Raw genomic sequence first — 26,530 nt, forward strand, 5'->3', positions numbered from 1 at the left:
TTCCTCTGCACCGCCTGCCTCCGGCCACATCTTCTACGCCTGCATCCCCGCCACTGCCACGGGGAGCAGCACGGGGCCAAGGTCACCTGCAAGTACCTGTGTCCTTGGTGTCATGGAAGACCTGCGGTGGGCCATCTCGGAGCAGCTTCCCGCCAAGTTTGAGATATTCTGTAGAGCTGACGGTGAAGACCTGGAGCTTCTGGCGCCGGGGCTCAGCTTCTCCAGGGTCACCCGAGTCCAAACTGGAAACATCTCCTTCCTCCATGTCTTCCTCGCCATCCTCCTCCTCACACTCGGAAGCCGCCGCTCTCCTCATTTCCTGGAACCAAGAGTCCCTCCCCATGATACCTCCACAGAGCAAACTCTGCCACTAGCCGCTCACTCGGGGCTGGCCGTATCCTGCCGGGACACCCAGGTCCAGGGCAGGGACAGGCCAGCCCACCCCAGCACTCTTCTGCAAGGCTGCTGGAGGGCCTTTGGAGCTCTTTTCCTCGTGGGCAGGCTGGCCACAGCAGAGCAAACCCAGACACAATTCAAGGAGCCCTGTCACAGCTAGCCCGGGGTAGCCAAACCGGGGGGTGGGGGTGGGAAAAGAGAGCCCTCCCCATCTAACCCAGAGAGGTCCCACTGGGCTCTCCTCCTCCATGAAAGCCGTTTACGCCCGTGAGCAGTTCTAAACAGAGCTGCTGCTGCTCATTTCATTCCATCTGCTTTCGTACAGCTCTCTCAGTCGGTTGCAATTGTGTAACTGCTGCGTTTTTGGCTTTGTGTTGACTTGTGAGGGGCCGTGAAGGGTCCACGGCCTTCTAGCAAGGCAGGATCCACCCCCACCAGGTCCTGCAGCTGTGGTGGGCTCCAGGAGGGAGTTCTGTGTTGTGCAGAAACAGCGCTCTCTCCTCTGCAACCTCCCCCCACTTCCGTCTCCCCTTACAGCCCTCGGCGCTCTGGACCAAGCCGGCCCAGATGCACGAGCCTCTCCTCACAGCTGTAGGCTCACCCACTCAGGGCACAAACACTCTCTGGCCATTCCAAAGTCAGCTCCAAACCGCCCAACGCCCTGCAGAGGGAAGTGGGGCAGAACAAAGGGGCCCCCACGGCAGGCCGAGACAGAACGGCACCTCTCTGGGCCCAAGGGCAGGCGGGGCCACAGGCCGGACGCAGCACAGGCTCTGTGGTGGACGCCGCTTGCAGGGCTGGAGAAGACGTCAGCTCCTCTGCTCCAGCACCCCCCCCCCCGCAGGGTCCCTACCTCCAGGCCGGCATTGAAATCCATGGAAATCCGACGCTTGGAAAACCTATTCCGGGCCTGAACGCAGATCAGACTAATGGCACGAAGCTTGGCATCTTTCTGTCTCTGCAAGGCGCTGATCTATGAAAGGGAAGGAAAAAAGAAGCCTGCAGAGCTCTTCTCCAGAAGAGAAGGCCAGGTCCTCTTACAACGAGGAGACGAGCTGCTGCTGCCGCCGCTGGGAAGACGCCTGGCTGCTTGTGGACAGGGTGCTCACGTCCCAAGCTGGGGGCAACTGGAAGGGAGAGGCCTGAGCAGCCGGCAGGGGGAGGGGGGTGGGGTGCAGGGAGACTCACCCTGAACTCCTTCTCCAAGAAGTCATGCTGTTCGTGCAGCCAGGCTGGGTCTGCGGCATCGCCTCTTGGTCCCTGCTGGAACCCAACAAGACACACAGCAGGATCATCACCACAGCATTATTGGCCGCCTTAGCAGAAAGCAGCCGACTTCCCACAAGAGGTTTCTGGCCGGGGAGGGGGCAGGTTCGCAGCCTGGGGGTGCTCACTGATCCAGCACTGACCGGAAAGGCTCAAGTGGCCTCTGTGGTTCGGAGCGCCTTGGATCAGCTTCGGCTGATACGTCAGCTGAGCGCTTACCTGGACAGAGAGACCTTGGCTGGTTGCGCACGCTCTGGTAGCCTCTCCCTTAGATCACTGCAGTGTCTTGTGCTTGGGGCGGCCTTTGAAAGCTCCCTGAAAACTGCAGGTGGTCCAAAATAGGGCCGCAAGATTAAGGAGTGGGTGCCTGTACTACATCAGCTTCAGTGGCCCCCAATCCATTTCTGGGCCAATTCAAAGTGATGGTTTTAATCTTTGGTCCTAGACAGCTTTTGGCCAGGTTACCTGAAAAAGCACCTTGGCCTGCATATCCCCACCTGGACCTTGAGATCTTCTTCAGAAGCCCTGCCCCAGGTACCCCTGCCAAACGACATGAGGCTAGCTACTAGGGAGAGGGCCTTTTCGGTGGTGGCACCATGTTTATGGAACAGTCTCCCCAGTTAGTCTCACCTGACATCATCATAAGAACATAAGGGCAGCCCTGCTGGATCAGGCCCAAGGCCCATCTAGTCCAGCCTCCTGTTTCACACAGTGGCCCACCAGATGCCGCTGGAAGCCACAGACAGGAGTTGAGGGCGTGCCCTCTCTCCTGCTGTTACTCCCCCGCAACTGGTACCCAGAGGCACCCTGCCCTTGAGGCTGGAGGTGGCCCACAACCCTCTGACTAGTAGCCATTGATAGACCTCCCCTCCATGAAGTCATCCAAATCCTTCTTAAAGCCATCCAGGTTGTTGGCTGTCACCACATCTTGTGGCAAAGAATTCCACAAGTTGATTATGCGTTGTGTGAAAAAGTACTTCCGTTTGGTGGTCCTAGATTTCCCGGCAATCAATTTCATGGGATGACCCCTGGTTCTAGTGTTATGGGAGAGGGAGAATTTCTCTCTCTCCACTTTCTCCATACCATGCATGATTTTATAGACCTCTATCATGTCTCCCCACAGTCGTCTTTTTTTCTAAACTAAAAAGCCCCAGGTGTTGTAGTCTTGCCTCATAAGAAAGGTGCTCCAGGCCCTTGATCATCTTGGTTGTCCTCTTCTGCACCTTTTCCAGTTCTACAATGTCCTTTTTTAAGAAGTGGTGACCAGAATTGTACACAGTACTCCAGGAGTGGCCGCACCATAGTTTTGTATAAGGGCATTATAATATTAGCCGTTTTATTTTCAATCCCCTTTCTAATGATCCCTAGCACTGAATTGGCCTTTTTCACAGCTGCCGCATATTGAGTCGACACTTTCAACGAGCTGTCCACCATGACCCCAAGATCCCTCTCCTGGTCAGTCACTGACAGCTCAGATCTCATCAAAGGAGAGGAGAGCTGGACTTGTGGTAGCAAGCATGACTTGTCCCCATAGCTAAGCAGGGTCTGCCCTGGTTGCATAGGAATGGGAGACTTGATGTGTGAGCACTGCAAGATCTTCCCCTCAGGGGATGAAGCCGCTCTGGGAAGAGCAGAAGGTTTCAAGTTCCCTCCCTTGCTTCTCCAAGATAGGGCTAAGAGAGATTACTGCCTGCAACCTTGGAGAAGCCGCTGCCAGTCTGTGAACACAATACTGAGCTAGATAGACCAATGGTCTGACTCAGTATATGGCAGCTTCCTATGTTCCTAAAGTATACTTGAAGTTGGGGTTTTTTGTCCCAATGTGCATCACTTTACATTTGCCAACACTGAAGCGCATTTGCCACTTTGTCGCCCACTCCCCCAGTCTGGAGAGATCATTTTGGAGCTCCTCACAATCCGTTTTGGATTTCACTACGTGAAAGAGTTTGGTATCATCTGCATATTTGGTCACATCGCTACTTACTCCTGCTTCTAGATCATTTATGAATAAATTAAAAAGCACCGGTCCCAGTACAGATCCCTGGGGGACCCCACTTCTTACTTCCCTCCATTGCGAAAACTCTCCATTTATACCTACCCTCTGTTTCCTGTCTTTCAATCAGTTAGCAATCCACACATGTACTTGTCCCCTTATCCCATGACTGCTAAGTTTCCAACTCCCAGTCACTGTCAGCGTTTTGATCCGGAGGGCGATAGCACGTCTCCAGTAGCACGTTCCCTTTTCGGCCTTGTATAGTCACCCACAGGGTTTCTGTGGACTCCAGTCCACCTAGGTTTTCTAGCTTGTTAGATTCTATCCCTTCTTTAACATACAGTGCTACCCCTTCTCCAAGGCGCCCCTCCATGTTCCTTCTATAGAGTTTATACCCAGGGATAACAGTGTCCCACTGGTTCTCACTGTTCTACCATGTTTCTGTTATGCCCACTATATCTATTTCTGCGTTAGCAACCAAGCACTCCAACTCACTCATCTTGGCTCGGAGGCTTCTGGCATTGGCGTATAAGCACCTATACACTGAATCTCTCCCCTGATGTATGCTATTCTTTTGACTCTTTGACCTACTGGCACAGGATCCTGTCTGCTCTTTATGCGGTTCTGCTCCTTCCCCATCTGTTTTATTTGAATTCTTTGCAGCCTCACACTTTAAAGGATGGCTTTTGCCAAACGGGATACTGCCCAGCTCCGGTCGGTTGTTCCCCAGGTGTCATTTTAAAAGCTGCTCTGCAACCTTTTTTATTTTAAGCGCCAGCAGTCTGGTTCCATCTTGGTTCAAGTGCAGCCCATCCCTTTTGTACAGGCCTTGCTTGCCCCAAAATGTGTCCCAGTGCCTAACAAATCCAAACCCCTCCTCCCGGCACCAACGTCTCAGCCATGCATTGAAACCCTCAGCTCTGCCTGTCTCACTGTACTTGCGCGTGGAACAGGTAGCATTTCTGAGAATGCTACCTTGGGGATCCTGGACTTCAATACGCTACCTATCAGCCTAAATTTGGCTTCCAGGACCTCCCGACTGCATTTCCCCACATCGTTGGTGCCGACGTGCACCACGACAGCTGTCTCCTCCCCAGCACTGCCTAGGAGCCTGTCTAGATGCTGCGTGATGTCTGCAACCTTCGCACCAGGCAGGCAAGTCACCGTGCGGTCAACAGGCGGGTCACAAACCCATCTCTCACACTTGCCGCAAAACTCCTACGTCCTGTTTGCGATCTCTGTTCACTATGCTCTCAGCCCTAAACTGCTTATGTAGAGAGTAGTCTTCCAACATCACTTTGTTCTTTTTGACACCAGGTGAAGTCCCCAGGCTTTTCAAGTATGTTTTTGTATTTTAGTGTCCCTCTTTGTTTCAGTGAGCTTTCCACGTTGTATGTTTTCTTCTATGGTTTTACTTCATGAAAAGCCCAGCAAACAACTGTCACAAGGCGGCCAATTATTTAGGTAGAGGCAGGATGCCTCCGAGTACCAGTTGCAGGGGAGTAACAGTAGGAGAGAGGACACACCCTCCACTCCTGCCTGTGGCTTCCAGTGGCCTCTGGTGGGCCAGCCAATGTGTGAAACCGGATGCTGGGCTAGATGGGCCTTGGGCCCAATTCAGCAAGGCTGTTCTTATCCCCACAGGTATGTTTCCCAGACTATGGGGAAACACCTATATTGGGCAGCAGGAATATAGGAAGATGCTGAAAGGCATCTTCTCATACTGTGTGGGAGATGGCAATGGCAAACCCCTCCTGTATTCTACCAAAGAAAAACCACAGGGCTCTGTGGGTGCCAGGACTCGACACCAACTCGACAGGACACTTTACCTTTACTCTTTTGCTATATACTCTGCTTTGGAGAACTGTTTTTTGTTGCAAAACGATGTAACACTTCCTTATAATTAATGTTAACAAAAGCAGCAATAATGAAGTACAGCGTACATGCAGTTGTGGAATAGTTTCCTCAAAGCAGCAGATGCCCCACGCCCTGCCACGCCACAGCCCCCCCCCAACTCCCGCCTGTGCCACTCAGCCATCTGAGCACAGATCGGATCACACCCTCGCCTCTTTGGCCTCCCTGGGAGGAACTCTGGAGGTTTCCATCTCCCAGATGCAGCGTCTCAGCCACAGCCTCCCTTCTTGAGAACTGGCCCCAGCACATCTCGCAGACGCTGCCTTTGCACAGCAGGAAGCTGGGATCGGCCACCAGGAGGACTCTCATGCTCCCCCAGGCTCAGAGTGATGCGCCTGCACACTGCACACAGTGGTGCTGCAAAAGCCGGCCGGCCAGCGGGTCCCAACCCTGCAGGGCTGCTCCAGAAGGGCTGGTTGCTCCTTCCCCAGTATCTGGAGACCCCTCATACTCCGGCTCAGGGCAAGCAGGGGAAAAGCCACCATGAGGCTGGCCCAAGAGGGCTGCCGCCACAGCAGCAGAGCCCCATTCCAGAGACACGGAATACGGCACTGCAGGCAGAGGCAAGAGGCACCACGGGAGGGAGGGAGGGCAGGGGTGGGGAGGGAGGCTTCACAGACCTCTTGCTGCAGGTGGGCATAAAGGCCTTTCTTCTCCGCTTCGGCTTGCAACTTCTGCTTATCCAGCTCTTCCAGTTCATCTTCTAAGGGCTGGATCTTATCCCTCAGGTCCAGGTCCCTGCAAAGTTCAGGCTAAGCTGAATACAAGCGACACATGCAGCTAGCTTTCCAAATGCATGGGGTAGGACTGAGTCCCCAGCTATCAAATGCTGTTTTCTGCTCGGCCTCTAAAGGGCCTCTTCTGCTTGGCAAATGGAACAGAGTGGCTCAGCTCTGCCTCGGTGGTTGTTAAATACGCAGAGTCAACCCCATGCTTTCCAAATACCAAGTCTAGCTGGCCGGGGAGCCCCAGGCCCTACTCTGTATTGACACAGCAAATTGTGGCGGCCTGCAACATCAATTTGGAATTTAGGGAAGCTGTCGTGAGAACGTAGCTTCGGAGAGTTCCTGGACCCAGTTCTGCTAACAGAGGACCGCCTGGCGGACAAGGCGCAAGGAGCTTTTCTCAGTTGCCGCTGGTGTGCCGGCTGCAGCCATTTCTCCCCCAGGCTGACCTGTCCACAGTGACCTTGCTGCCTCATGGTTAGACAACTGTTAGGTGCTCTGTGTTGGGCTACCCTTGAAGACTCTTCAGAAGCTTTCAGATGGCTTTAAGAGGAGTTTGGATCACTTCATGGAAGAGAGATCTATCAATGGCTACTAGTCGGAGGGCTACAGGCCACCTCCAGCCTCAACGTTTCAGGGGAGTAACAGCAGGAGAGAGGGCATGTCCTCAACTCCTTCCGGTGGCATCTGATGGGCCACTGTGTGAAACAGGATGCTGGACTAGATGGGCCTCCTTGGGCCTGATCCAGCAGGGCTGTTGTTCTGCAAGCGACACCTCGTTCAAAATGCAGCAGTGAGAGTTGTGATGGCTGCACTCAGAGCATGCCATAGTTTTGCCCTGCCAGCTGCATGGCTTACCAAGAGGCTTCTGGGTGCCGTTCAAGCTAGCCGCTCTTGCCTTCCAAGCCCTACCTGGAGGACCAGCACCTCCCACCTGGATCTGCCAGGACCGTGCCATCTTTTGGGGAGGGCTGCTCTTTGTGTCGCCCCACCAGAGGCATGGCTGAGATCAGCGCAAGAGGGAGCTTTCTCTGTAGCCACTCCCTGCTGCCAAACTCCCTTCCCTCCGAGAAACAACAGCCACCGCTCTTGCCAGCCCTCAGACAGATGCTGAAGACTCCCCCCTCCTCTTTGCTTGGGACCTCCCAAATATGGGCCGGTTCCACTGTGGGCTGCTGTGGTCATCTCTCTGTCTCTGCCAGTTCCCACAGTTTTTAATGCCATCCACATAGTGTGGGGCCAGCTGCTTTGACTTGCTTTTGGATCATGAAGTGGGGCATCAGTCTTTTGAGCAACGAAAGGCTTCACAGGTCTCTCCCTACCCCTCCCCAACCCCCCACCAGGCCCAAAGTGAAGCTACCGGACTAGATCTAGGATGTTGAAGCGGTCCGTCTGGGTGCAAACAAAGGCCAGGCTTCCGTAGCGGCCGTCCATCAGCAGCTGCCTCCGCAGGTTCGCGTTCAGCATCTCCTTGGCCGTCTTGTCATCCACCGCCCGAGCGATGCTGGAGACAATCCACACAGCATGGCAGTCCTTCAAGTACTACGAGGGAGGAAAAGCAGTGGCGGCATAAACACAATGCCACGTGCCAGCAGCAGCACAAAGAGCGCCCCATGCTTGTGTGCACAGACACAACCAGTGCAAGCAGGGTCCTGTTAGAGGCACAGGCCCATGAGGAAGAGGGCGCAGAGACCAGCCCAGGGCGGGGGGAGAAAGAGCCCTCCCACCCTCCCCAGCCAGCCAGCCAGCCAGCTAGAGGCGCTGCCCTACCTCCCTGGCCGCCCGGTCCCTGGCTGCGTTGGAGTCACGGATTCCGGGCAAATCCACCAGCACGGCCCCAGTCTTCAAGACCTCCGCTTTAGCAACACGGATCCTGACACACTTCACAATGGGCCAAAACTCTCCACCTTTCATATCACGCAAGTTGTCAGTCCGAGAATCAATGAATCTCTCAATATTGGCACGGAAGTCTGTGGCCTAGAAAGAAAAACCAAGATCAGAACTCTTTTTCATAGTTCCCTTCAAGAGTTCGAAGCTGCACATGGAACTCTTTGCCCCACAGGCCTGTGTCGCTGCGTCCTACCCCCACCCCCCACCCCGAACCACCTTGCCACACATCACAAGCAGTGTTCTCTCTACTAGGGGTTTCCAGATGTTATTCACTACAACTCCCAGCATCTCCAGCTGCAGTGGCCTTAGGCTGGGGATTCTGGGAGTTGTAGTCCACAACATCTGAGAATCCTTGTTAGAGGGAATACTGATCAGGAACATAGGAAGCTGCCATCTACTGAGTCAGAGCATTGGTCTATCTAGCTCAGTATTGTCTTCACAGACTGGCAATGGCTTCTCCAAGGTTGCAGGCAGGAGTCTCTCTCAGCCCCATCTTGGAGATGCCGCCAGGGAGGGAACTTGGAACCTTCTGCTCTTCCCAGAGCAGCTCCACCCCCAGAGGGGAATATCTTGCAGTTCTCACACATCAAGTCTCCCATTCATATGCAACCAGGGCAGACCCTGCTTAGCTACGGGGACAAGTCCTGCTTGCTACCACAAGACTAGCTCTCCTCTCCTTGTCACAAGCCTTCTTGTTGTTAAGTTGGGTGCTTAATGACAACAACAAATATGTATATACCGCATTTCAACAGAAGTTTCCAAAGCAGTTTACATAGAGAAATAATAAAGATGGCTCCCTGTCCCCAAAGGGCTCACAATCTAAAAAGAAATATGAGACAGACACCAGCACCAGTCACTGGAGGTGGAGAGGGCCAGTTACTCTCCCCCTGCTAAATAAAGAGAATCACCATGTTCAATAGGTGCCTCTTTGCCCCGTTAGCTTAAATGCTGGTGCACCTGGGGAGGGAGGGAGGGAGGAGAAAGGCCTGGACCTTGGGCTGGCTACCGCAGTTTGAGAAACCAGCAGCTGGGCCTCCTGCTGCTGCTGCTGCTTTCACTTGACAAGAAGAACTGCACAGAGGAAGACAGTCTGCCCAGGCAGCTGCAGTTGCTCAATGAACTCCATTTCCCATGCCTTTCTCAGAATTCACTAGCCACACACAGCAGCCAAGGAGCAGCAGCTGCCGCCGGGCCTGTGATGGTGGCAGCCAGCCATGATGCCTGCTCAGGCTGAGAGGATGGCCTAAGGCCAGAAGAAGGATCAGCTGATGGTTGGGAGTGAGAAGAGAGTTTGCCCTTCATTCAAGGGCGGGGCACACTACACATCCTGTACTGCGGCCCCCAAGAGAAACATGGAGACCGCCCTGGTGTTTTCTCAAGGCTTGTTTACAATTCGTTATAAACCCGCCCCCCAAGAAATCCCACCAGTATCTTTCCACATCCAAGAGGCAATTTCACCCTGTAGTTTCCTGCAACAGATGGGCTTCTATGCCCCCTCAGTGTCTTGCAAGGGTCACTGTATCTGCGAGTGGAAGGCTACTTGCTGGCTTCCTTTGCCAGATTTCCTTTGTACACATTTAGTTAATCTATGAATTATTTTATTTGGATGAACTCCCAGCTAATCAAGTGTTAAGTGAGTTTATAAAACTTTATTATGTCATTAGTGGCGATAAGGTGAGTATTTGGCTGGAACACTGACAAGAAACAACTGACCGGGAAGCAAGAAGCTTCTTGCCATTTTGGCAAGAAGAATGAAGAATAAAGGTTGTATTAAGAGCCTTTACACAAGAAGATCAAGCAGGGTTTTGGGTTTTTTGCCAAAAAGGCAGCTAAGACAATATGAGAACAGTCTTGAATGTATTGGAGTACTATGAAAAACACAGTGACAAACAGATAGCTATGATCTTTTTGGATGCTGAGAAAGCATTTGATAATGTCTCCTGGCAGTTTATGTGGAAATTATTGGATGTAATGGGAGTTGGTTATAATTTTATTAGGGCCATTAAGACAATATATTCGGAGCAATGTGCCAAAGTTATTATAAATGTGGAACTATCAGATAATTGTAAAATACAAAAAGGAACTAGACAAGGTTGTCCGCTTTCCCCATTACTTTTTATATTAGTTCTGGAAGTGCTTTAAGGAAATATTAGCGAAGATGACCAAATAGAACCCCGAAAGTAGGGAAACAAGAGTATAAACTCAGAGCCTTTGCAGATGATGTGGGTGCTCTTTCTGGAAAATCCATTAGGAAAGGTTGGAAGGCTCTTGGAAAAAATAGAACAATTTGGCCAATTGGCCAGGTTTTATATTAATAAGAGTAAAACGAAGGTGTTGACAAAAAATGTGGACTAGAAATCAAATGATAAACTTTATGAGATAAGTGAATTGAAAGTAGAGAAGAAAATCAAATATTTGGGCGTCTGGTTGACAAAAAAACTCTTTGTTTTCAAATAATTATATTAAAATATGGAATACAGTAAGAATTGATTTGCAAAGATGGACTAGAATGAACTTATCTTTAATGGGAAGAATCTCAGTTGTGAAGATGAATGTTTTACCTAAAATGTTGTTTCTTTTTCAGACTATTCCTATAATTAATATGTTAACCTGTTTTAAGCAATGGCAAAAGGATGTAACTAAATTTGTTTGGGCAAGGAGAAAGCCCAAGAATTAAATTTAAAAATTTAACAGATGCTAAAGAAAGAGGTGATCTTACCCTGCCTGATTTAAGGCTGTATTTTGATGCTGTTTGATTGACGTGGTTGAAGCAATGGATAACATTAAGAAATCCAAGAATACTTGATTTGGAAGGATTCGATAGAAAGTTTGGCTGGCACTCATATTTGTGGTATGATGAGAGCAAAGTGCATAAAGATTTTCTTAATCACTATGTAAGGAGGAGTCTGATGGGAGTGTGGGCAAAATATTAAAATGTTGGAGTGTAAAACTCCACTATGGGTATCCCTGATTGAGGCTTTGGCTCGTAAAGAAATAAAATATGCAATCTGAATGGGGTACTTATAGGGATTCGCTATATTTTCAAGAGAAGGGCTGTAAATTAAAAAATTTAAATGAAGCAAACCAAAATTTGGTTAGTAATTGGTTTCAGTATCATCAGTTAAATGAAATTTATAAGAAGGATCTTAAGGTTGGGTTGGGTTTGTGGCTCAAATGTCGAGATTTGAAAAGGAGCTGTGTGAAAATGATGAAAAATTAGTCTCCAAGATGTATAAGTTGTTGCTTTTGGAGGAGACAAGAGATGTTGGAAATGTGGACAATGTGAAGGAACTTTTTTCCACATGTGGTGCTCATGTGGGAAGGCAAAGGCCTTTTGGGATATGATATACAATGAGCTGAAGAAAATCTTTAAAGTGACATTTCTTAAGAGACCAGAATCCTTCCTGCTGGGAAAAACTGAAAGAGAGTTCTCCAGAAGAAATTCAACATTTTGAATGTATGCAACCACAGCAACCAGGATAGTAAATGCGCAAAAATTGAAAGACACTAAAATGCCCTCAAAAGAAGACTGGTTGATAAAAATTTTGGACTATGCCGAGATAGCAAAGCTTACAGCACTTATAAGAGACAAAAATTTGGAATGTTTTAAAGAAGATTGGGAACCATTTTTGCTTTACTTAAAGAATTATTTTTCAAATATGGACTTTTCAGTAGGGTTTGAAATATAATAATAACCAGCAGGTTGGGTTGGGTAAAATTGAGTATTAATGTGGAGTATGTATGTTTTGAATTATTATAGCAATGGTTTATATGTATAGTTATTGTGAACCAAGCAGATAAGCAAGCGAGAAGTCAATATTTACTTATGTGTAGAATTAGATAAATGAATGCAATTTGAATGTAAAAGCTATTGTAAAATCCAATAAAAAATTTAAAATGCAAAAAACCAAAAAAACAAAAAACCACACTGACAAGAAACAACTGACCGAGAAGCAAAACGTCAAAACCTGTCCAATAATGAATTTCCTCTTATGCAGATTAGTAATGTGATTTATATCTTGAATTAGATTTGGGGAATATAATTTTCTTCTTAAATGAGATAGGACAGCTAAAACTTCAAAAAGAAAGAAAGGGGTGCTTAACTTAGATCTGAAGGTAATGGAAGAACTAAAGCAGTTCTTTGAATGAATACACACACACACACACACACACACACACACACAGAGAAACGGGAATGATTTGAAGAAAAGATGACAGCATAATTGAGAGAAGAAAGTGAGATCGAGAGAGCAGCAGGGTAAGAAGCTGAGAAGAACAACAACTTGGGGAATTTGAAGAGCTAGAATGCAATGTTGTCCCAGCAAACTAAAAAAACCTGGAGTCTAGTCCAAGGGACCAGAAGAGAATGTACAGACAGATTAGATCAAACAGGAGACTGAAGAGAGAGGTTTTACAGGCTACTGGAGATAGATATATAAAAGATAACATTGAAGAACTTTATAAAAGTAGAAGCCACAAAAATAAGAGGTCTGAAAGAAAGAAGAAACAACGCACATCAACTTTGGGCTCCGACTTCAGTGAAAGCGTGGTGACTGAGAAAGCTTAGAGAGCCTACTTTGCACCAAGAAGCCCGTAAGAAGTGCTCCTTGGTGCTGGTTCTTTCAAAACTTCTATGTGAAAGAAGAGCTTGTGAATGTTGTATGGGAAGGCTCAACAGTAACACCAACATCTACACTTGTTCTTCTATTGGTCCCCGACTCCCATTATATCATGGAGGGGGAGAGTATGAGATTTCTGAGGTGAGCGGAAGAGCAGAGCCGTATAAGCGGCACATACAATTCAAACCCTAGGACCGGGGAGACCCGAGCTCCTTGGAAGAAGAGCGGGATATAAATGCAATAACAATAACACTAATGATGATGATGATGATGATGTAGATAGGCTATACCTCCCTCGCAGCTCCGGTGGAAGAGGAATGCTGCAAGACCATCAAACAGTAGATGAGGAGAAAAGAGGCCTTGAAGAATATATCAAGGACAGTGAAGAAGATGCACTTCAAATGGTCAAGAACGAGAAACTATTCAACACCAATGAAACAAAGCAGGCCTACAAGAAAGAACAAGTCAAGAACCAAGCAGAAAAATGGAAAAAGAAGCCACTGCATGGTCAATATTTGCACAATATAAGTGGAAAATCAGACATCACCAAGACCTGGCAATGGCTTAAGAATGGTTACTTGAAGAAAGAAACAGAGGGTATAATACTGGCTGCACAAGAACAGGCACTAAGAACAAATGCAATAAGAGCAAAAGTCAAAAAATCAACAACAAACAGCAAGTGCCGCCTTTGTCAAGAAGCAGATGAAACAGTGGACCACCTAATCAGCTGTTGTAAAAAGATTGCACAGACTGACTACAAACAAAGGCATGACAAGGTAGCAGGGATGATACACTGGAACATCTGCAAAAAATACAAGCTACCTGTAGGCCAACATTGGTGGGACCATAAAATCGAAACGGTGGTAGAAAATGAAGATGCAAAAATATTATGGGACTTCCAACTACAAACAGACAAACATCTGCCACACAATACACCAGATATAACTGTAGTTGAGAAGAAAGAAAAACAAGTTAAAATAATCGACATAGCAATACCAGAGGATAGCAGAATAGAAAAAGAAATAGAAAAAACCACCAAATACAAAGATCTACAAATTGAAATTGAAAGGCTGTGGCAGAAGAAGACCAAAATAATCCCAGTGGTAATTGGCGCCCTGGGTGCAGTTCCAAAAGACCTTGAAGAGCACCTCAACACCATAGGGGCCACAGAAATCACCATCAGCCAATTACAAAAAGCAGCTTTACTGGGAACAGCCTATATTCTGCGACAATATCTATAATAACAGCAACAACATTGATAATAAAATCCAGCCATCCCAGGTCCTTGGGAAGGACTCGATGTCTGGATAAAACAAACCAGTCAATAACTTCGTAAACAAGAATTAATAATAATAATGGCAAATGGAGGAACCTCAGAGCCAAAGAGGAGTATTTGTGGGAAGCAAGTACAATTTCTCAGAGATTGATAAATTTATCTCAAAGGATCAAATCATAACTGGACAGTAGTATAATCTATTTAGGTTTCCTTTTTAGCGATAAAAGATTCTTTTTTTAAAGGCAAGACGGAAAAAAATTCAGATTCTATTGCAAAGCAAACTGATAAAATAATTATGTAAGAAGAGTAAAAGAGATCACATTTTAAAAGAGCAAAAGCAGGGATAATATTTCTTCACGGGACACATTTAAACCAACTTCTACACTATTATGATGATACAGAACTAGGACACGTCTTTGAAGCATGATGCTCAACACAGACAGACAGACAGACGGAATGGGCATTATAATAAAATTTATGGCTCCACTGGAATGGGGCGGGGGGAGTCTGAAGGTTTGCTTTTACAAATCCACCTTCAAGGACAGATGACTATTCTATGCTCCTGGCCACATATTTCAGGGTTATCTTTCAGTGACTGCTTTAGTAAACTGAACGGATCTGTAAAAGGAGAGATCACATTTGGAGATTTGAATGGGACTGTAATCCAGAGATTGTTCAACAGTAAATCTGAATAGAAAATGATCAAATGCCTTGTCTAATTTTATGCCCAAATGATGAAACCAATTCCAAATTAGTAGGTGCCAGACACATTTTGATTGAATCCTCTAGTAAAGGACTATTCTCTCTCTGCTGCCCAGCAGAACATTTCTGGTATGGATTCAGCTCCAATCTTTCTGGGAGTTTTAGCTCAAAATGCAGAATCAGAGACTGGAATTAAAGCAATCTCAAATCATGCTCCAGTTCACGTTAACAGCACTCCATCAAAACCCCATACATTTCCCAGTGGAAATTAAATGCTCTATTACTACATAATGAAAAAATTAAAAAGTAGTTTTATTTAGGCTGAACAAGACTGGCGAAATAAACTAGAGTATGTTGTGGGATACTTAGAAAGCCTGTTTGAGAGAGACAATAATTCAAATATCAAGCAGAGGGGGGAAAAGAGTAGGTTTAGAGGAGAAACTGAGCTGCCTTAAGAGAAGCTGAGTTTCATTTTCAGAACCAGTTGAAACTCTGCCGCCGTGTGCTTCCAACACATGGGGAGGGGGGCCTCTAAACAGCCCCGGCCAGCCCCCCAAGCAGTTGCCACTTGCCGTTTGAGCCACGACATGTTTCACAGTCCCAAGGTGCTGGGTCACTTCTTGCACATCTTCCAGCTTCTCAATCTCATCTACTCTCCCGTAAACCGCCTTCACGCGGCTGTAGGCGGCCCCAGCTTCCGACTTGCGATCTGGGCACCGTCTCTTCAAATTCCCAGACTTGTCCTTCATGTCTTCAAGGAGTGCATTCAGCTCCTTATGCCACTCCTAAGGCGAGAAGCAAGAGTGAGCCTGCAGCTGGCCTGGGGGCGGCGGGGAGGATGCTGCTCTCCCGCTAAGCGCTGTATGCCCACAAGCGAGGAAGGGGCACAGCCTCAGGGCCCCCCGTGCTGCTTCCACACAGCCAGCCCAGCGCCCCACACCAGCACCCAGCCCCTCCTGGCTTGCTACACAGGGGCCTGATGCAGCGGAGGACGAGGCTTGGCAACGCAGGACAGCCGACCTCTTGGGAGAGAAACTCCACGTCTGCTTCATAGGGGCTGCCCCCGGCGGCCCTGGAGATCTCCACCACCACAGCAGTGCAGGCGCGCATGGCCGAAGTGGGCAGCAGCGCTTCCTCATCCAGCAGAGCGTTCAGCAGGCAACTCTTCCCGGCCCCCGTGTTCCCCACCACGGCAATGTAGGTTTGGGGCATCTTGGTCGCTCTCTGGAGATCTTCCACCTGTTCCCTGAAAGAGACGGGGAAAGAAAAGCAACCGCTGGGCTTACGGCGAAGGGCTCTTTCTACGCAGCGCATGGAGGGATCGCCAGCAGGTGGGCTGCACACCTCCCACTCGCTCCAAGGAGACAGGGCTCATCTTCCCCTCATGCCGTGGGAGGGGGACCCACCCTGGTCCGGAACAGGCAAGCAGACAGTGAAGCTCAGCACACAGGAGATGGAGGAGGAGTAAATGTACACAGGGTAGAACAACTAGGAGGAGGAAAAAGGAACCATAGGCCCCACCTACACTTTCACGAGTACCTAGGAGTCTCCTTCACCTAAGAATCGCAGGTTGGTTAGATTAATTATGTTTGTAAGGGTTTGAATTTATGTTTTGAATTATTATTATAGCAAGGGTAAATTTTATAGTTGATGATTCACGAAGAAATGTGAGCGGGAAGTCCACCTTTTTTGTGTGTATTTGTAATGAATGATAATATTACGGTTGTTAAAATTAATAAAAATTGAATTGGGGGGGGAAGAGTCTCCTTCACCCATAAAAAGGGAGTACAATCAGAAACCGTGGGTGAATTTGAGTAGCCTCTGCACACCATGTAGAAAGAACTCTTCGTGGTGAGTCCAATGTGTTTATCACAGTGGAGGAGCACACAGGACATACCAGACCAGCAGATTTTATTTATTTAAAATATTTCTATAATGTCCCAAACTTGCATCTCTGGGCAGTTTACAATTAAAATCATTTAACACATGAAATCAATTAACAATTAAAATCATTTAAAAGATTACAAACATTTAAAACCCAGTATTAAAATTATTTAAAACCATAAACCTAATTAAAAGCCCGGGTGAATAAATGTGTCTTCAAAAAGCTTCCAGAAATGGGGAGGCTCTTATTTCAACAGGGAGCACATTCCAAAGTCCAGGGGCTGCAACAGAGAAGGCCCGTTCCCAAGTAGCCATCAAACGGGTTGGTGGCAACCACAGACGAACCTCTCCAGATGGTCTTAACAGGCGGTGGGGCTCATGGTGAAGAAGACGCTCTCTTAAATACCCAGGTTCTAAGCTGTTTAGGGCTTTATAAATTCAAGCAAGAGTGCTCATTTCAGGGACAAGACAGATGATCACAGCCTAGAAGCTGCCATATACCGAGTCGGACCCTTGGTCTATCTAGCTCAGTATGGTCTCAGTATGTGAAATTGCCGACCTCCTTGCTAAAATATTTAACTTATCCCTGAAATCGGGCTCTGTACCAGAGGACTGGAGAGTAGCAAATGTTACACCGATTTTCAAAAAGGGATCCAGGGGCGATCCGGGAAATTACAGGCCAGTTAGCCTAACGTCTGTTCCAGGCAAATTGATGGAAAGCATCCTCAAGGATAAAGTTGTAAAGCACCTAGAAGAACAGGCCCTGCTGGGAGTGAGCCAGCATGGCTTCCGCAAAGGTAAATCCGGCCTCACCAACTTTTTGGACTTCTTTGAGAGTGTCAACGAGTGTGTGGATCAAGGTGATCCAGTTGACATAGTCTACCTGGACTTCCAAAAAGCTTTTGACAAAGTTCCTCATCAAAGACTCCTGAGGAAACTTAGCTGTCATGGGATGAAGGGACAAGTACATGTGTGGATTGCTAACTGGTTGAAAGACAGGAAACAGAGGGTAGGTATAAATGGAGAGTTTTCACAATGGAGGGAAGTAAGAAGTGGGGTCCCCCAGGGATCTGTCCTGGAACCGGTGCTCTTTAATTGATTCATAAATGATCTAGAAGCAGGGGTAAGCAGCGAGGTGGCCAAATTTGCAGATGATACCAAACTCTTTTGGGTAGTGAAATCCAAAATGGATTGTGAGGAGCTCCAAAATGATCTCTCCAGACTGGGGGAGTGGGCGACAAAGTGGCAAATGCGGTTCAATGTTAGCAAGTGTAAAGTGATGCACATTGGGACGAAAAACCCCAACTTCAAGTATATGCTGATGGGATCCGAGCTGTCGGTGACGGACCAGGACAGGGATCTTGGGGTCGTGGTGGACAGCTCGTTGCAAGTGTCGACTCAAGGTGCAACAGCTGTTAAAAAGGCCAATTCCATGCTAGGAATCATTAGGAAGGGGATTGAAAATAAAATGGCTCATGTTATAATGCCCTTATACAAATCTATGGTGTAGCCACACTTGGAGTACTGCATACAGTTCTGGTCACCACTTCTTAAAAAGGACATTGTTGAACTGGAGAAGGAACAGAAGAGGGTAACCAAGATGATCAGGGGCCTAGAGCACCTTTCTTATGAGGCAAGACTACAACACCTGGGGCTTTTTAGTTTAGAAAAAAGACGACTGCGGGGAGACATGATAGAGGTCTATAAAATCATGCATGGTGTGGAGAAAGTGGGGAGAGAGAGATTCTTTCCCCTCTCACACAACACTAGAACCAGGGGTCATCCCATGAAATTGATTGCCAGGAGGTCTAGGACCAACAAACGGAAGTACTTTTTCATATGTGTGATCCACTTGTGGAACTCTCTGCCACAGGATGTGGTGACAGCCAACAACCTGGATGGCTTTAAGAAGGATTTAGATGACTTCATGGAGGGGAGGTCTATCAATGGCTACTAGTCGGAGGGCTGTGGGCCACCTTCAGCCTCAAGGGAAGGGTGCCTCTGAGTACCAGTTGCAGGGGAGTAATGGCAGGAGAGAGGGCACGCCCTCAACTCCTGTCTGTGGCTTCCAGCGGCATCTGGTGGGCCACTGTGCGAAACAGGATGCTGGACTAGATGGGCCTTGGGCCTGATCCAGCGGGGCTGTTCTTATGTCTTCACAGACTGGCAGCGGCTTCTCCAAGGTTGCAAGTAGGAATCTCTCTCAGCCTTATCTTAGAGATGCTGCCAGGGAGGGAACTTGGAACCTTCTTCACACAAACCTGCAGATGCTCTTCCCAGAGTGGCCTCATCCCCTAAAGGGAGTATCTTACTGTGCTCACATGTAGTCTCCCATGCAGGTGCAAACCAGGGTGGACCCTGCTTAGCAAAGGGGACAGTTCATTTTCACTAGCCCAAAACCAGCTCTCCTCCCTACAGCTCTGCAGGACCATGCAACTGAAGGCTGCATTGGAAGAAGAGGCAACCTTACAGTGTTTAATAAATGGAGAGATCAAGGCCCAGGAAGAGGCACCTTTATGCGTTCACAGGGCGGAGGGGGATTCCGGGTGTTGAATGATGGCCAAGTTGGGAACAACTGGCTCCTTGTTTCTTAAAGAGGCACTATGTTCCTCTGAGGAAGTGCAGAGTGCCTTTCCAGGAGAGGAGAGCTGGCCTGGTGCTAGCAAGCATGATTTGTCTCCTCAGCTAAGCAGGATCCACCCTGGTTGCATATGAATGGGAGGCTTGATGTGTGAGCACTGTAAGATATTCCCCCTCAGGGGATAATGGAGCCACTCTGGGAAGGGCAGAAGGTTCCCAATTCCTTCCCTGGCAGCATCTCCAAGATAGGGCTGAGAGAGACTCCTGCCTGCAACCTGGGAGAAGCCACTGCCAGTCTGTGAAGACCATACTGAGCTAGATAGACCAATGGTCTGACTCAGTTTACGGCAGCTTCCTAAGTTCCTACAAAGCCACTCTGTAGGTTTTGGGAGCACTGGCCAAGACAGCTGCAGAGGCAGCAGCACGAGGGGTCAAACACTACAGATCACATGGCCCCTTGGAGAAGCAAGCGCCCAGGCCCCATATACGAGGGAAATGTAGGCTCCAATCCAGCATGAGAGGGCAGAACGAGAGTCCCAGTGTAGCCGGACGGAAGGAGACCCAGAAGGATTCAGAGATTCTTAGTGCAATGGAGAGGTCTTGAGAGCACGCCTGGCATCCAAGGGGTGCCGTAGTTCCCTCCATGGAGTAGGGAGAAGGGCAAAAGCACCGCAAGATTAAATCCTGGGAGTGGGACGAGACTCCATTTATCTTGGGCAAAAAGTGGGGTCTGCGGGGAGCACTAGAGAGCCGGGCACCAATCCAGAGAGCTCTTTGCAAACAGAGGGGCCCCTGCTGCAGTCCCAGCAGACGGGCAGCTGCCATGGCTAACAGGAAAAGAACCTTCCACGGGAGCAGTGGGGCAGAGGCCCAAAGGGAGCCTTGGGGAGTACAACTGACCGAGGTCCCACATGGGAAGCCTATGGATGCGGGGGGGGGGGGGGCTAGCAGAGCCACCCCCCCGAAGGGAGGACAACTGCAGCTAAGGCAGAGGCATATTCAGGCAGAAATGGGGGTCTAATCCCTCCTGGGGAAGGAAAGGACTTGGGGAAGAATATGTCCCCTCTTGCACCAATGGGAGGTTTTCTTTCTTTCCCCTGTTGCACTTTATTTTTATTAGTTTTCTACATATCAATGAGACTGCCAGTTCATCTTTCAACACAGTTATACTACAACATCCATATTTGCTCTGAATATTTTCATCGTATTTATATATCTAGTTATTATGTCCTAATCCTTGTTTTCATCACCATAGTAATCTATTAGTTTCATTACTATAACAAATTCCCCAACAGTTATTTTTACATTTCTTTCAACCCCCGTTAATAAATCCAAATTCACATTGTTTTTCATATACCGCAAAAAGGGTTTCCAATCTTCGACGACGTTTTCTCTATGACTATCTCTTACTAATACAGAAAGTTTTGCCATTTCTGCCTATTCATATGCCTTCATCAGCCATTCTTCTTTTGCTGGAATCTCCACAGATCTCCATTTCTGTGCAAGAACCATTCTAGCCGTCGTCGTAAGATATAGGAATAAATTTCTGTTTTCTTTTGAGATTTCTTCATTAGTTATGCCCAACAGAAAGGATTCAGGTCTAATAATAATAATAATATTTATATCCCGCTCTTCCTCCAAGGAGCCCAAAGCAGTGTACTACATACTTAGGTTTCTCCTCACAACAACCCTGTGAAGTAGGCTAGGCTGAGAGAGAGGTGACTGGCCCAGAGTCACCCAGCAAGAATCATGGGGCTGAATGGGGATTTGAACTCGGGTCTCCCCGGTCCTAGTCCAGCATTCTAACCACTACACCATGCTGGCTCTCTTATGAAATACACATTTAAAAATCTTTTTGATAGATACATTTTTATACATTATAGCTAGTTTCTTAGGTGTTAAATTCCACCTGTACATCATTTTTATTAAATTTTCTTTTAAATTATAACACGCTGTAAATTTAAGATCGTTCTTCCATAGCTTCTCCCAGGCCTCTAAGTTAATATTGTGACCTACATCTTGTGCCCATTTTACCAATGTTGATTTTACCACCATCTGTTTCTTCACATAACAACAGATTGTACATTTTGGTTTTACATCACTTTTCAGTTTTACATCACTTTCACATAGTGATTTCAAATTTTGATCTCCGCTCTTCAAAGCCTATTTTCGAATCTTTTTAATAAACCTCATTTAACTGATAATATTGAAACCAGTTGGTCACTCTATCTCTTAGTTCTTCCTCCTTTTTCAGTTCCCATTTATTATCACACTTATTCAACACTTCATTATATGTCGGCTACCTGGTTTTCATATTCACTTCTTTACACATAACAGCTTCTAGCGGGGATAACCACAGAGGTACCTTGTTTTCTAAGTATTTCTTATTTCTTTCCCACACTATTATCAAATTTCTTCTAATGTAATGGTTAAGAAAGTCCCTATGTACTTTGGTCTTATCATAAAATAAATACGCATGCCAACCAAATCTTCTATCGAAGCCCTCCAAATCCAAAATTCTTGGGTTTCTTAAGACTATCCATTCTTTCATCCATACCAAACATGCTGCATCAAAATACAATCTTAAATTTGGAAGGGCAAGACTTCCTCTTTCTTTAGCATCAGTTAAGTTTTTAAAATTAATTCTGGGTCTTTTCCCTTGCCGAATAAAGTTAGAGATCTCTTTCTGCCAGCACTTAAAACAGGTCAAAGTATTAATTGCAGGCATCATTTGGAATAGAAATAACATCTTTGGTGGTACATTCATTTTAATAACAGAGAGTCTACCCAGCAGAGATAATTTCATCCTATTCTATCTTTATAAATCGACTTTCACCTGATTCCAAATAACCCCATAGTTATTTTGAAATAACATTGAGTTTTTATCAGATAACCAAATACCCAGATATTTTACCTTCTTTTCAATTTTCAGTTTGACTTATTTCATACAACTTATTTTTGGCTTGCGTGTCCATATTTTTTGTAAATACCTTAGTTTTTTGCCTATGAATGAAAAAAGCCACCAGTTGACTATAGGAATCTATTTTCTTTAAGCATTTGCCCAACCTTTCAATTGGATCTTCTAAAAAAAATAACTACATCATCTGCAAATGCTCTGAACTTATACTCTTGTTTACCAATTTTTAACCCTTTAATCTGATCATCATTTCTGATACTCCTACAAAGAACCTCCAACACTAATATAAAAAGTAGAGGTGAAAGTGGGCACCCCTGTCTTGTCCCTTTAAGGATTGAGCATTTTTCTGAGAGTTCCCCATTCACTTTAATTTTCACAAATTGTTCTGAGTATATTAACCCTATCGCTTTATTAAAGTTCTCCCCAAAGTTCATTTCTACCAATACTTTCTGCATGAACTGCCAAGAAACATTATCAAATGCCTTCTCGGCGTCCAAAAATATCATGGCAACCTACTTCTCATTATGTTTATCATAATATTCCAAAACATATAACACAGTTCTAATATTATCTCTCATTTGCCTTTTTGGCAAAAATCCCACCTGGTCTTCATGTATAAAATTATTCAAAATCGACTTAAGCCTATTAGCCAAAATGGCTGTAAATAATTTGTAATCATTATTCAAAAGAGAGATGGGTCTATAGTTCTTTACTTGTGTTAAGTCTTGATCTGATTTGGGTATTAATGTAATATTTGCATATTTCCATGAGTCCGGCATTATCCCTTTCTGGTGTAGTGGTTAGAGTGCTGGACTAGGACCAGGGAGACCCAAGTTCAAATCCCCATTCAGCCATGAAACTAGCTGGGTGACTCTGGGCCAGTCACTTCTCTCTCAGCCTAACCTACTTCACAGGGTTGTTGTGCAAGAGAAACTCAAGTATATAGTACACTGCTCTGGGCTCCTTGGAGGAAGAGCGGGAGATAAATGTAAAAATAATAATAGTCTCTTGTAATGGTTGCACTAACTGATCTTTAAAGGTCCTATAGTAACTTGCTGGTAAACCATCTGGCCCTGGGGCAATTCCCAATTTACTTTGATTAATCACTTCTATCACTTCCATAGTTGATATTGATGTGTTTAACTGCTCTATCTGATATTTAGAAAGTTGCGGCAGGTTTTGTTCCTTCAAAAAGCTTTCAATTTTCTTTACATCTGTTCTTGTTTCCTGATATAACTCTGGAAAATATTTTTAAAATTCTCTCTTGATAATCTCCTCCTCAAAGGAGATTCCCCTTTTAGTCAATATTTTGGTTATATAATTATTTTCTCTCTCTTTTCTAAGTTTCCAGGCTAGTAATTTTCCTGACTTATTCGCAAATTCAAATGTCTTTTGTTTCAAATATTTTAACTTCTGAGCCATCTCATGAATTACCACCAGGGGAGGAGGTTTTCCAGGTGCTTTCATAAATGCATATGGTGGAAGGATGCCATGATGGGATTCCAGACAGAAGAGGAAGTCACAGCTCGCTAAGAGCATCCACTCCGCCTGCACGTGAAGAGTTTATGCCAGGCTTGGTCTTGCTGCAGAAGAGGCCCCTAGTAAAGGTCAGATGTTCGAGGAAGAGGCCACAGTGGAGAACCAGCCCCCCACCCCCAACAGGCCAACTGGGGGCTACTAGGACAACTGGGCGCACTCTGTCCCGATTTTCTGGAAGATGAGGCAGACTAGAGCCATAGGTGGGAGGGGCATGGTGTTGATTTGGAGGCCAGTGAGACAGGACAGCATCCGTGCTCTCTGCTCAGGGAGAGATGACTGAGCAGACCAAAAAGAGATCCAGAAGTGGCATGTCAATCTGGAGGGTGAGGGCGTAAAAGACTTCTGGGCTTGCTTTCATTCCATTGGATGGCTGAACCAGTTCGGTCAGTCTTACCATTGAGGTGTTCCATGGCTGGAAGTTGGAGCAGGGGTGGGAAGTCTTATGGCAAGGCAGAAAGAGGTTTAGTGGGAGGGAAGGTGAAGGAGGCAGCTAAACAGCCACCATACCCCTAGGCCAGGCCTGCTCAACTTAGGCCCCCCAGCTGTTTTTGAATGCTCTTTAACACCTACATGAAACCGCTGGGAGAGATCATCAGGAGTTTTGGTGCAGGGTGTTATCAATATGCGGATGACATTCAGATCTACTTCTCCATGTCAACCTTATCAGGAAATGGCATATCTTCCCTAAATGCCTGCCTAGTGTTGGTTATTACCTACCAACCAATAATTACCTATGAAGCCCTTAACAGCTTGGGTCCAGGCTATTTGAGAGAGCACCTCCATTGTCAAGAACCCTCCAGCCTGTTACCATCTTCTGGAAAGGTCCAATTATGGGTGGCGACTCCAAACCAGGCTTTCTCTGTGGCTGCCCCAGGGCTTTGGAATGTGCTCCCTGCTGAAAGCATCTCCTTCTCTGTTTGTTTTTACAAAGACCCTCAAGACCCTTCTGTTTTCGCAAGCTTTTAATTAGAATTCTAATAATAATTATTATTATTTGTTCTAGTAATTGTTTTATACTATTGTTTTTATTGTGTCTTGTGTATTTTAATCTGTGTTGATTTTCTAAGTATTTTAAATCTTGTACACCACCTAGAGGTGTATATATCAGGCGGTATAAAAAAATGATAGATAGATAGATAGATAGATAGCAATAGGAAAGACAGCTATTTGGAAACAGACACAGCCTTAGAGAGCCATTCTGGTGCCAACGCTCAGTAGGGTCTGGGAACAGGAAGGCAGGCGGTGATTAGCTCCTGGGGCTGTGCGGGGCGGGGGCGGGGACAAGGGGCCAGGTTGGCAGAAGGGGCCACTGCAGCCGCTTAACAGGAGAGCCAAGGTGGACGCCCAACTTAGAACGGGTGCCAAGAAGATGGAGATCCAGGCAGTCACCCCCAAGCTAAGCTGGCTTAATGTTCTGTGTGCTGCAATAGCTACTACTCATCCACACACACACACACACAGAGCCAAAGAGGGGTGAACTTTACCTCCATTTCTCCACGTGGACCGTGTCAATTCCCTCGACTGCACAGAGGGACCGTGAGAGCTCTCCGAGCACAGACTGGCACTGCTGCAACTGGAACTCGACGTCTTGCTCCGAGGAAGCCCACTCTTTCAGGAGGCTGGTCTTGGTCCCATCTGCATCGCTGCTCGGTGGCTGGCAAGAACCACCACAAGCACCAGGCTGACGACTGCTCAGCACAGGAAGACCAGAAGCCTCAGGGCTAGCCCCGAGGGCAGAAGAGAGCCCTTCCTCCGAGCTCTGCAGGGGAGGGCAGGGCAGGCCATCTTCAGCACCAGCGTGCACACCCTCGGCATCTAGTTGCCCAGAGGCTTCTTCAACTTCATCGAATTGATCAGAAACCAAGCGGGTGTCTTGAAAATCCACAGAAGAACCTGCGGGACGTTCTGGATGCCAACTTGCCAAGGCCTCGGGAATTCGGGGCTTACAGAAGTCTGGGGCACCTGGAGAACAAGCTACAGGAGGTGCCGGGCGAGGGCTGGGGGTGTCAAGCTGGCCCTCAGGCGGCACCTCAGAGTCACAGAGCTCCTTTTCTTCTTTCAAGACATGGGAGTGAGAAAGGGAGGGGGCACCTGCCAACTGGCGCAAGGCTGGAGCCACTGCAGGGCCTTTCGATCCCAAGGGGCTGCAAAGAAGCACCGGACCATCACACACACGAGGGGCCGGAACGGGGCCAGCTGTCCCCGCGTCACCTGCAGCCCCCTGGAGAGCCCTGGGGGTGTCTGCTTGCCCTGCCCATCCCACCACACTGCCAGGGCTACCCAGGTCTTCTCCAGAGTCGTCGTCGTCATCTCCTCCTCCTCCAGGGTGATCAGCTGTGCCAGCAGGACCACCAGTCTCAGAGGGGGGCAGAGGCCAGAGAGGTGGGTCGCCCTGCGTCTCCTGAGATCTCCTGCCCGCTTCAGCGCCTCCCACCTCTGCAGACTCGTCTCTTAACGTGGGGCTGTGCAAGCAGGGCTTGTTCAGCAACCAGGAATGCTGGTCTTGGCTGCGTGTCTCCGTCAGGGTAGGGCAAGAGCTCTGGGATGTGGGTCCTCCTCCTCCAGGGCCACCCTCTACAATAGAGCTTGCTGGGGCAGAAGTAACAGCAGCAAGGACAGGAGGAGCTCCTGAAGGAGAGGGGGCCCCGTTCCCACGGCCTGGGCTGCCCTGGCCTTCGCAAGGCGGCTCCCTCTTCAGCAGCAGATGGGAAGAGTCGACTGCCAGCCCCATGTGGGGCTTGGGGCACACCCACGGACCAGAGGCCAAAGGACCATCGATGGTGGGCTCTGGACCTCCTGAAGCTGTGGAAAGAATCAGATTTATTTAGT

The 26,530-nt window shown here is 47.5% G+C and overlaps 1 protein-coding gene across 1 annotated transcript in view; it reads right to left on the reverse strand.

The window, feature by feature from the left end:
• Positions 1-26,530, reverse strand: part of LOC128323767 (uncharacterized) — a 61,414-nt gene that overhangs the window by 15,089 nt on the left and 19,795 nt on the right. Inside the window, exons 7-15 of the mRNA XM_053247485.1 lie at positions 25,186-26,503; positions 15,802-16,027; positions 15,354-15,566; positions 8,065-8,271; positions 7,655-7,836; positions 6,190-6,307; positions 1,585-1,659; positions 1,250-1,369; positions 97-319 (exon numbers count right to left, since the gene is read on the reverse strand). Coding sequence (XP_053103460.1) covers positions 97-319; positions 1,250-1,369; positions 1,585-1,659; positions 6,190-6,307; positions 7,655-7,836; positions 8,065-8,271; positions 15,354-15,566; positions 15,802-16,027; positions 25,186-26,503 — 2,682 coding nt within the window. The remainder of the gene's footprint in view (positions 1-96; positions 320-1,249; positions 1,370-1,584; positions 1,660-6,189; positions 6,308-7,654; positions 7,837-8,064; positions 8,272-15,353; positions 15,567-15,801; positions 16,028-25,185; positions 26,504-26,530) is intronic.

This window comes from Hemicordylus capensis, chromosome 4 (assembly GCF_027244095.1).
Source record: "Hemicordylus capensis ecotype Gifberg chromosome 4, rHemCap1.1.pri, whole genome shotgun sequence".
In the NCBI taxonomy this organism is placed as follows: Eukaryota; Metazoa; Chordata; class Lepidosauria; order Squamata; family Cordylidae; genus Hemicordylus; species Hemicordylus capensis.